The sequence below is a fragment of the Dasypus novemcinctus genome, chromosome 17 (genome assembly GCF_030445035.2).
Source record: "Dasypus novemcinctus isolate mDasNov1 chromosome 17, mDasNov1.1.hap2, whole genome shotgun sequence".
Taxonomy (NCBI): Eukaryota; Metazoa; Chordata; class Mammalia; order Cingulata; family Dasypodidae; genus Dasypus; species Dasypus novemcinctus.
In genome coordinates this window covers 78,632,800-78,645,074 of record NC_080689.1, presented here as the reverse complement: position 1 = coordinate 78,645,074, position 12,275 = coordinate 78,632,800, and the positions used below count along the sequence as shown (strand labels likewise).

The 12,275-nt window shown below is 37.8% G+C and overlaps 1 protein-coding gene across 1 annotated transcript in view; it reads right to left on the bottom strand.

Annotated features, from left to right (window-relative positions):
* DNAH6 (dynein axonemal heavy chain 6) overlaps window positions 1–12,275 on the bottom strand; it is a 320,342-nt gene that overhangs the window by 30,719 nt on the left and 277,348 nt on the right. Inside the window, exons 65-68 of the mRNA XM_058278997.2 lie at window positions 8,141–8,301; window positions 7,174–7,262; window positions 6,220–6,366; window positions 3,796–3,934 (exon numbers count right to left, since the gene is read on the bottom strand). Of these exons, the coding sequence (XP_058134980.1) occupies window positions 3,796–3,934; window positions 6,220–6,366; window positions 7,174–7,262; window positions 8,141–8,301 (536 nt within the window). The remainder of the gene's footprint in view (window positions 1–3,795; window positions 3,935–6,219; window positions 6,367–7,173; window positions 7,263–8,140; window positions 8,302–12,275) is intronic.

The window sequence follows — 12,275 nt, the reverse complement described above, 5'->3', positions numbered from 1 at the left end:
GCCTCTTCTCTCCTGGTGAGCTCAATTCACTATTCAGCACTCAACTCAACTATCATCTCCTCAGTGAAACTTTCCCAGATTCCTCTGGCTAGTGTACTTCTGAATTCTCATGACATTGTGCATACATCATTTTGGTAATATTTTATAATTTATTCACTATCTCCCACCCCCAGCTGTGGGCAAGGACTTTGCCTTTCCAGCATCTATCATGGTAATACTAATCAATATTTTCTGGATTCGTTCATAAATGACTACATAAAAATCCCACCATTAGCAAGTATTGCCATACGGATATAGCACTCTTTTTTTAAAAAAACAAAACAAAACAGCTTTATTGAGGTATAAATTTACAGAATGTAAAATTCATATAACACTTAGGTGTGTGTTTTAATTTCTAGTAAATTTAAAAACTGTGCAACCATCACCACAATCTAATTTTAGAACATTTCCATCACCCCAAAAGGAAATCTGTACCCACTGTGCCATTACTCCCCATTTTCACTCCGTGCCTCACTCAACCACTCATTTACTTTATGTCTCTATAGATTTGATTTTTCTAGTAATTTCATGTAAATGGACTCATGCCACATGTGGTCTTTTGGCTTATTTTTCTTAGCATGTTTTTGAGGTTTACCATATTGTGGAATGTATCAGTACATCATTCCTTTTTATTGCTAAACAATATTCTATTGCATGGATATTCCACACTTTATCTCTTCACCACCTGATGGACATTTGGGTTGTTTCTACTTTTTGTGATTATTATGAATGATGTTGTTATCAATATTTGTCTACAAGTTTTTGTGAGGACAGATGTTTTCACCTTTCCTTGGTATATACCTAAGAGTGGAATTTCCAGGTCATATGGTAACTCTGTTTTTAATTGTGTGTGGAATAGCCAGATTGTTTTCTGAAGTATCTGCACCATTTTACATTTCCACCAGCAGTGAATGAATATTCACATCCTTGTTAATTATCTGTTTTTTTTTATTATAGTTGTCCTAATAGCTATGTGAAATGGTGTCTCCTTTTGGCTTTAATTCATATTTCCTTAATGACTTATTGAGAATTTTTTCATGTACTTATGTTTTCTTTGGTGAAATGTCCATTAAAATCTTTTGCTGTTTTTTTAACTGGGCTATTCTTCTTAATATTATTGAGTTGTAAGAGTTCTTTATATACTTTGGATACAAGTCTTTTTTTTTTTTTAAAGGTTTCTTTTCTATTTATTTCTACACCACCACCCCCAGTTGTCTGCTCTCTGTGTCCATTCGCTGTGTGTTCTTCTGTGTCCACTTGTATTCTCGTCAGCAGCACCAGGAATCTGTGTCTCTTTTTGTTGCATCATCTTGCTGTGTCAGCTCTCTGTGTGTGCGGCGCCATTCCTGGGCAGGCTGCACTATTTTCATGCTAGGTGGCTCTCCTTGTGGGGTGCACACCTTGTATGTGTGTGGCTCCCCTATGTGGGAGACACCCCTGCATGGCATGGCACTCCTTGAGTGTGGCAGCACTGCATGTGGGCTAGCTTATCACACCGGTCAGGAGGCCCTGGGTTTGAACACTGGATCTCCCATGTGGTAGGCGGATGTTCTATCCGTTGAGTCAAATCCACTTTCCTGGATACAAGTCCTTCATCACAAATGTGATTTGTAAATATTCTCCCAGTCTTTAGATCGTCTTCTCACTTTCTTGATGGTGTTTGTTGAAGTGCAAAGGTTTTAAATTTTGATTAATTCCAATTTATAATTTTTTCTTTTATTGCTTGTATTTATGAAATCATTGCTTAACACAAAGTCACAAAGATTTACTTCTGTGCATTCTTATAAGAGTTTTATAGTTTAATTTCTATCACCTATTTTGGGTTAATTTTTGTATATGATGTGAGGTAAGGGTACAAATTCATTGTTTTGTATGGATATCCAATTGCATCAGCCCCATTTGATGAAAAAACTATATTTGCCCCATTGAATTGTTTTGCTACTTTTGTTGAAAATCAATTGACCATAATTGTAAAGGTTCATTTCTGGACTCTCCATTCTGTTCCATTAATCTATATGGTTACCCTTGTGGCAATTCCACATTGTGTTGAGTCTCGTAGATTTGTAGTAAGTTTTGAAATGGGGAAATGTAAATCTTCTGACTTGGTTCTTTTTTTCCCCCTAGGCTGTTTTCGCTATTTGGGGTCTTTTGGATATTAATTTTAGAATCAGTTTGTCAGCTTCTACAAAAATACCAGCTTCAATTTTGATAGGGATTGCACTGAATCTATCAATCAATCTGAGGAGTCCCAATTCAGGAGTTCCAATCCATTAGCACAGGGTACCACTCCATTTATTGAGATCATCTTTAACTTTTTTTCCTAAAATGTTTCTAATTTTCAGTGTAAAAGTTTGCCCTTCTTTTGTTAAATGTATTCCTAAGTATTTTATTCTTTTTAATGTTATTGTGAATGGATTTTATTACATTGAATTTTTGGGTTGTTCATTGTTGGTGTATAGACATGCAATAATTTTTGTGTATTGATCTTATTTCCTGCAACCTTGCTGAACTCAATTATTACTTCTAGCTATTTTTGTATGTGTGAATTCCTTAGAATTTTCTAATACAAGATCATGTCATCTGTGAAAAAAGACAGGTTTACTTCTTTCATTCTAAGGTGGATGCCTTTTCTTTTCCTTGTCTAATTTCCCTGGCTAGAACCTCAAGTACAATGCTGAAAAGAAGGAGTGAGAGCACACATCTTTCCTTTGTTCCTTCTATTCCTTTTGAAGCACAATTATTTCCACAAGAGTAGAAAATAAGGTAGTCTGAATTGTCAGGGGTTGTAAAAGTGGAGGAAGGGAAAGAAAAACAGAACAGAAAAAATTCAGGGCAAGCAGAGAGTGCCAGAGAAAAACTCTACCGACATCACCACTTTGCTCAGCAATTTCGATCAAGGTGACTGGCAGCAGGAATATAGTAGCCCCTTCTGATCTGCTTGCCAGATTCTGAGCCCTTCCCGGGTGCACCCTGGAGACTAGTCCTTCTCTTCATCATTGTTATTTCACCATCCTCTGTTCAAACACATTCCAAGGCTTCATCTGCCTTTCAAGGCTCTGGATCTATAGATACCCCTCTGTTCTCCTTTTCCCTTACTTGCCAATGAAAACCACTCATTTCCTAATACCAATTCTCTCCTTTGCCTCATTTTCAGAACTTTCACTTTTCCCCAATTTCCAGCACAAATCTCCCTTCCCTTATTACTTGGGCCAACATGGTCCAAATTGGATCTAGTTCTGGCAGTAAGATACCACGGTGGTCATGATTAATGTTTGCCATGATTGTATTCCTGATAGTTTTTCCTTTTTCACAAGTGTACCTGATTTAACATATCTCCATTAGTCCATCAATTTTTAGATTCATTTGTATTTAAGAGCACAGACACTGGAGGCTAGGCTGTCTGGGTTTAAATCATGTGATATGTGCCTCAGTTTCCTCATGTGTAAAACAGGATAATAATAGTCCTCACCTTATAAGATTGTTGTGAGGATTAAATATGCAAATTCACAGGAAGTACTTAAAAGTGCCTGGCATGTAGCAAGAATCATATGTAAGTACCCACTATTATTTGGGAAAACATCTGCCCCATTTCCTATATGTAACTATTTTCATGATGTTTTTTGTCATGGTCTTATCTGCACAAAGGGAAAGTCAGCCACTGTCATCACCATCGTCTCTGGGGTAGGACATAATCTCCATATGATCTGGCAGGGCCCCACAACTGCATGTGGCACAGCTGGATGTGGGCATACTGACCTGTAATGTAAATCAGGGCATCCCAGGGGATCTGTCCTTCCTGACAGTAAAGGTTGAGGTTCAGTAAAGCACATTCTCTGTCACTGTCATTAAATTCATAGCAGATATTCCAACCAAGAGGACCAAACTTCTTTCTCTCCTAGAATAGAAAATGAAAATAGTCTTCAATAAAATTTCATAAAATTATTTTTGTGTAAAATATTGAAAACGAAAAGGCTTCTATTGAAGTGGGATATCCTCACACTGTAAAATCAGTGAAAGTCCTGAAGTTCAACTTCAGCTAGAAGACAGAAACAGAGGAGGCATCTTTTCACCAGTACTGCTCCTTCCCTAATATTTCCAATGTAGCTGCTAGAAATTTGAAAGGCCTGTCAAAAGAACATTTGTTCTTCAGGATAAAATGACACATTTTTTCATCAAAATAGGAAAATAAATTAAAACCCACCAAAGAAACTTTTGGCATAAAAATAATTACCCATCTGGGGGAGAGAGCTTCCTGACCTGGAGGAGTCTGTCCATCGCCTGACTCTTTGGTCATGCAGGCTATGCTGATGACATTCTCATACCTCCACAGTGACAGTTTTCATTAACTGACACCCAGAATCATAATCCTTGATTCATGACATCCTCTAGTGAATCTTATCCTCTCTTGTTATCCTCTTGATTGCACAATTTTCCTAAATCTTAAACCACCTCCTCATCCCAGCTGCTGTTTCAGTGGAACAAGAGCCTGTCTTGGTTTGGTATGCTGCTTTCACAAACACCACACACTGGTTGGTTTACCACAGGAATTTATTGGCTCTTGGTTTTGGATGCTAGAAGTCCAACATCAAATCATTAGCATGCCCATGCTTTCTCCCCAAAGTCTGTAGTGTTCTGGTGCTGGCTTGCTGCAATCCTTGGGATTGCATGGCTTGCATGTCTGTCTCCCATCACATGGCCATGTCTCTTTCTCCTTGCATCTGACCTTCTAGTTTCTGTTGACTTCTGGTTATTACTTTTTGACTGTGCCCAAATATCTTCTGCTTATAAAGGACTCCAGTAATCTGGATTAAGGCCCACCTAATTCAATTTGGCCACACCTTAACTAAAAATAACATCTTGAAAAGGTCTTTTTTACAAATGGGTTCATACCCAAAGGAATGAGGATCAAGATTAAGAACATGTCTTTGTCGGGGTACATAATTCAGTCCACAAAGGGCCTTAGACCTAGAATCCCTAATCCCATCCCCTTGGGTCTCCTCTAAGACCTTGTTCACTTAATTGTCTTAAATCTTTATTTTTTTTCTTTATTAATTCTTTCTCTGTAGGCCACATACATTTGAAAACCAGGTGTCCTGTCTAATCAAGACACCAGCTGGAGGGAAGTAGTCTGAGATCAGAGTTTTAAGCAGAAGGAAAGAGAAAGTGGTGCTGAGTTGAAGGTCGACTTTTAGGGAACTTGGAGCTCCAGTCATGGGTGGGGAGGAAGCCATATCATGCGTGCTGAGCCTAGTCAAACACTACTCAAAGGGAACAGGTGAGAGTGAAACTATTGCAAGGAAAATAAGGACTTGATGACTGACAAGATATATATGTGTTGTGGTAGACTGGATCATGTACCTCAACAAAAGATATGTTCTTTATCTTAGTCTGCATTCCTGTGGGTGTGAGCTCATTTGTAAACAGAACTTTTGAATGAAGATGTTAAGGTGTGGCCAAATTGAATCAGGGTAGGTCTTAATCCATATTACCGGGGACCTTATAAAGAAAGGAAATTTGGATGCAGTCAGGCAGTAGAAACTAGACCTTGGGAGAAACTTGGAGAGATAGAAACTAGAAGTCAGAGAAACCCAGAGGAGGAGGAATGAAGCAGACTGCCATGAGGTGGAGGGGTGCCACTCCAGAATGCTACTGACCCTGGGAGAAAGCATGGCCTTGTTGACATCTTCATTTTGGATTTTTGGCCTTCAAACCCATGAGACAATAAATTCTTTTTGTTTAAGACAATCAGAATTTGTTATAGCAGCTCTGGGAAACTAAGACAGGTGTGAAGAAGGAAGAATAAAATAATTCTGATGTTTTGATTGTGGGTGATTGAGAAAATAGGCCCATCATTTTCAGAAATAGAATCTGGAGGATAAACAGATTTTAGGAGTGAGGCAGAGCTGAGTAGAATTGTGCTTGTTGAAGTTGACCTAATGTATTCATTCTGGTGATGGTATTCTGTAGGTGGATGAGAATAGAGATGGGGGCTGAAGTTGTGAGATACTGAGGCAAAAGGGTACAGAGATAGATGACTGAGTTAAAACAATTTGAATTCCACCTAGAACTGGCCTTTAGCACTTCACAATGACAACTGTAAGCTTTCATTTACTTTTTACCTTTTTTTTTTTTAACAGAATGTACCTTCTTGTTGCTATTAAAAAGCAGAATTGAGTATACCTGAATAATTGCATGGAAGAAACAAATGCCAAATATTATTTGTCTCCATTTTCTTCCAAGAATATTTTCTTCAAAAAATGATGGGGTCATTTCAGTAAATGCTCGTCTGATATTTGCACGAAGGCCTTTTGGAGGCTCATTGGTTACCTGGATTTAGACAGACAGACATGGCAGAGAGAGTGATTTTATAGATTTTCATTATTTCTGAGTAATACAAATAGACTGGAGCCATTGTGCAGATATAGATAACTGAGGCCCATGGCAGCATTCCTGGCAGGCACCTGCCTACTCTCTATCTTGCTTAGCCATGGTCCTGAAAGAACAGGGCCTGGCAGGCTTTTCAAACCTATAACGGGTGAACCATTTGTACAAGACCCTTAGCAACTGCCTTTTGGTGCCCAATTCTTGAAACATGGGCCAGAACGTGTGCTCAGGCCTTCTGTGTTGGATTTTCCAGTCACTGCAACATAATATGGCATTGTCCCATACTTTGCCTTGATGACATGGGGCTGGGAGAGAAAAGACACTCCCTTGTTCCTTGGTGATCATTCATATCAGAGGCTGCCTACACACTGGAAACTTCCTGCACTAAAAGCCAGCAGCCATACCAGCTGTAGGTCTTCCTGTCTCTCGACTGAGACATCCCCTTCATTCTGGGAGGGGTTCTGATCTCATCATTCTGCACCTTTCTCACTGCACACTTGACATTTTCTTGTAGAAGGAAAGAGGGGGAAGAGTTGAATGACTGGAAGTTCAAGGCATACAAGGATTAGCAGTGGCTTAGGGAATTGTTTCCCTGCTTATATAATGTGAGAGGATACTGACTTCCAACTCCCCTCCGTGGCCGTACAGATCTCAGTATAGAACTGCATGGGGTCTGAGCTTATTGGAGCCATTTCCCGAACACTCTCAGATCAACAATTTCACGTCATTCAAACCATGTGCATACATTACCTTGACAGAATTTTGAAGAACTGTAACAGGAAATGTATTACTAGGCATAGAACTTAAAAAAAGTCGAAAGCTGTCCTTGATAGCAACATCTGTTTAAAACAAAGACAAAACAGCAAAGAAGGAAAACGTTTAACTCTTAGTAACACTTTCTATAAGAGTAATTCTGGGGTAGAGAAAAGCTCTATTTAAAGACCTAGGATTTCTATTTTACGTATGTTGTAAAATGTTCTAAAATGGTGGTAGAGGAATATTTCTGAAAGTTCTTCACATCAGGAGGCTTTGACAGTCTAAAAGTTGGCATATTTGAGTGAAAAAATTAGAGGAATGGTAGTTTTCAATACTTGATAGGGGCATGTTGACGGGCTTCTCTTTGAAATGGAGAAAACCTTTAATTGAGAAAGGACAGATACTATCCTCCTCTGCAGAAAATCTGCAAGGGGACAGAGTAAGGGACACAGAGAGACCTCACATGCCTTAGCTTGTCAATATGCTCACTGGCCAAGCTGTGGGCAGAGAATCTAAGAAAGAACTAGCTGTACTCTGGGTTCAGAAGGCCATGCAAAGTTGGGACAATCATTGTTCTCATTATAGGAAGACACAGGCATTGTCCAAAGAATTGGGTTTTCTGTATATTGCGCTGTTCCTCAAATAGGTCAGGATGGCTCCTTAGCTGTCCCTTTGCCTGGAATGCTCAGGTTTCCTCACTTTCTTCAAGTGTTGCTCAGATGTCACCTTCTCAAAGAGATCCATATAAGATTGCTTATCTACCCTTCCTCCCTGCCCCCAACACCCAGAGTCTGGAGGCCTTTGTTTGAATCCTGGTTGGGTAACAACTAGTTCTCACATTTCTCCTCTTTAATATGAGAAAACACAAAGTACATAACAAAGAATTATTTAACGATTGGAGTCAAGAAGAAACTGTTACATAACAATGGCATTATTATGGAAATGCTAGGGTTCAACATACATGAATCTGTGAAGGTTTTAATTAGCTCTTCCATTGCCACCATCCAAGAAACAGCAAGATGGCAGTTTTGCAAAAATACCCAGTTTCCTGATTTCATTGCATCTTTGATCATTTTTTCAGCGATGGGTCCTTGTCCTTGACCCAGTGAAATTGACTGCACCCTGAATTGAACAACAGAAAACTGTTTTATGCTATTTTTAAGCAATGTAAATATTAAGAAATATAAACATAATAGGCACTTGTCTGAACAATGCACACATTTCTAATGCTCATTCTGATAGCTATGCAAATATTTTTCATGTTATCTTTTAAAAAATAATCTTTATTATAACACACATGCAGAAAAAGCATTTTTAAAAACCTAAATATACAGCTCTACGAATTTTCACAAATAAATACCTGTGGTAAAGAAAGAAATTTTGCCAACATCCTAGAGACATTTACCCCATCATCTCCCCTACCCCAATCATTTTCCCTTCCTCTATCCCAAAAGTAACCATTTTCCTGACTTCTAACAGTCTAGATTAGTTCAAACATTTTTTAAAAGTTTAGATTATGTCTAGAAGTAGCACACAAATTAGTATATGGCTTAATGAATTTGCACAAAGTGAATGTACATGCTCCACCAACTGGGCTGAGAAACACATTACCAGTGCCCTCCCAATCACTATCTTTTCCAAAAGCAACAAGTATTTTGAATTATTTTGAATTCCAACACCATAGTTAAATTTTCTTGTGTTTGTATTTCATATAAATAGATTCATATAGTATGTATTTATTTACAATGTATTACATTGTGCTTTTAGATCCATTCGTGTTATTACATATCATTGTAGTTCAATAATTTTCATTGCTGTATAACATTCCATGCTGTGACTATACCACAATTTATTCATCCATTCTGCTCTTGATGGACATTTGAGCTGCTTCCAGTTTTAGCCATTAAATACAGTGCTGCAATAAACATTTTTGCACACGTCTTTTGGTACACATGTGCATTCAATTTTGTTTTTGCATATATTCTGAGAGTGGAACTCTTGGGTGATAGGGTGTGAGTATGTTCAACTACTGTAGATAATATCAAACTGTTTTCAAAGAGATGGCACCTTTCCACATGTCAACAAGCAGCAGACAAGGGCTCCTGTTTCTCCATGTCCTTGCTCACATATGGTGGATATACAGTGGTTTCTCACTGAGGTTCCCAGTGTTTTTCCCTGAGCACTTTTCCATAGGTTTATTTTTTTGGCCATTTGGCTTTCTTCTTTTGTGTCTTTTGGCTCTTCCTTCCTTTTCCCTAATGGGTAGTATCTTTTTCCTAATGATTTCTAAGACTTTATATTGGATATAAACTCTTGGTTAGTTGTATTTACTACAAATATTTTCTCTCACTCTGTCACTTGCTTTCATATTTTAAACCTCTTGATGTTAACGTTTATGAACAGAATTCTAAATTTTATGGTATTTCAGTCAAATTTATAAATATTTTTTAGATTATTATATTTTGTGTGTATCTATTATGACTATTATATTTTGTGTAAATAATCTCTCCATACCCAATGTCCAAGACAATATTCTGGGAAAACTCAACTGATAGAGCATCTGCCTACCACATGGTAGGTCTAAGGTTCAAACCCAGGGCCTCCTGTGCCATATGGTGAGTTGGCCCTTGCGCGGGCTGATGCGTGCAAAGAGTGCTGTGCCACACAGGGGTGTACCCCATGTGGGGGAGCCCCATGAGCAGTGAGTGCACCTCGTAAGGAGAGCCGCCCTGTGTGATAAAGTGCAGCCCACCCAGGAGTGGTGCCGCATACATGGAAAGCTGACACAGGAAGATGATGCAACAAAAAGAGACATAGATTCCCAGTGCCACAGACAAGAATACAAATGGACACAGAATAACACAGCAAATGGACACAGAGAGCAGACAGTTGGGAGGGCGGGGCGGAGGGGAGAGAAATAAAAAAAAGACAATATTCTTTTTTATTATCTTCTATGTATTATTATTTTGTCTTCTACAATCCATCAGAATTGTTTTATGTGTATGGCGTGATGTACAGGTTCATTCTTTCCAGATGGCTAGCCAACTGAGTTGGTATCATTTATTGAAAAGAATGTTTCTTTATGGTTCTGTGGTACCATTTCTGTCATAAATAATGTCCCTGTATACATGAGTCGGTTCTGAATTCTCTATTCTATTTCATTCATCTATTTATCCAGTCTTGCCCCAGTGCCACACTGTCAAATACTGTAGCTTTAGAGTAAGTTGGTTTATAGTAAGTCTTGATATCTGATCTTGATGTCTTTAATCCCACTGTGTTAATCTTCTTCAAGACTGTCTTGGTTATTCTTATTTTCAGTTAACATCCACACAACATAAAATTCACTGTTTTAATGATTTAAAAATGTACAATTCAGTGGCTTCCAATGTATTCACAATGTTGTGCAACCATCACAACCATGCAGTTTCAGAATATTTTAATCATCCCAAAGTGAAACCCCACACCCATTAGGCAGTGATTCTCCATTTCTCCACCCCAGCCCTTGCAACCACTAATCTGCTTTCTATTCCTATATATTTGCCTATTCTGAATATTTCATATTATTGGAATTAGGTAGTGTGTGATCCTTAGTATGTGGCTTCTATAACTCAGCATAATTTAAAAAGTTTCATCCACATTATAGTATGTCTGAGTAGTTCATTCTTTAAAAACATTTTAAAAACTTTTGAAATACTTTCAAACTTACAGGACAGTTAGAATAATAATACAAACTGCATATGGAAACCCCCAACATCCCTTACTATCTCAAATACCCAGATCCACCAATTTTAACATTGCCACATTTGCTATCACTCCCTCCCTCCATCCATCATCATCTTTCTTTCTATCAACCCATTTTATCAACACTCTAATGTAGGTTACACCCAACATTGTTATGTACATTTTCTAAGAACAAGGACACTCACTTATGTGTTCACTTTAAGTGCAGCTATCCAGTTCAAGAAAATGAACACTGATATAAAGCTTACAGTCTATTTTCCAATTTTTTCATGTCCCAATAATGTCGCTTTGAGCCATTTCTCTTCCCTTGCTAGAACCCATTCAGGAACTTATACTGCATTTAATTGTCACTGTCTCTAGTTGCTCTTTCTTTTTAATGTAGGAACATATATACAACATAAACTTTACCATCTCAACCATTCCCAAGCACACCATTCAGTGAAAATAATCCCATTAATAATATTGCAGTACCATCACCATCTTCCATTATTAAAACTTTCCCATCTCTCCAAACAGAAACCCTATACCCATTATGCCTTAACTCCCCTTTCCCCCTCCTCCCCAGAAACCTGTATTCTAATTTCTGTCTCTATGAGCTTGCATATTCTCTAATATTTTCTTTATAGTTACTATGGGGTTTAAATTTAACCCCTAAATCTATGACAGTCTCCTTAGCTTTGATATCAACTTAACTTCAGTAGTATGTACAAACTTTCTATACGCAACTGTGCTCCCACCTTTATGTAGTCCTTGTCACAAATTACATGTTTACAAATTATGAGTCCAAAACCGTTGATTTAACTGACCTACATGCGTATCCTTATTCCTGTACCATGATGTCTTGATCACAGTAGCTTTGTAGTAGTTTTATAATTGGGAAGTGTGAGTCCTCCAACTTTTTCAAGATTGTTTAGCATTAAAAACATGAAAGCAGAATTAACACCAATCTTTTCCAAATTCTTCAAAAAAATAAAATAGGAGGAAACACTTCCTAACTCATTGTTTGAGGCCAGCATTATCCTGCCACTAAAGCCAGACAAAGATATCACAAGGAAAAAAAAGCTATAGACTAATATCCCTTATGAATACACATACAAAATCCTCATCAAAATAGCAAACCCACTCCAAACCAAATGGGACATGGACTGGGTTATGTCTATTTGGGGAGAGTTGCTATCGTTACAAAACGGAGTCATCCACTTGATGAATAATGGCATATTGATCCATTTATTTAGCATTTTTGATTTTTAAAATAATAATATATATTTCTCTTTTTGGGGCTATCTTGCATATCTTTAATTTGACTTGTCTCTGGGTATTTTATTTTTTGATGCTATAATGAATAGTATCTTTTA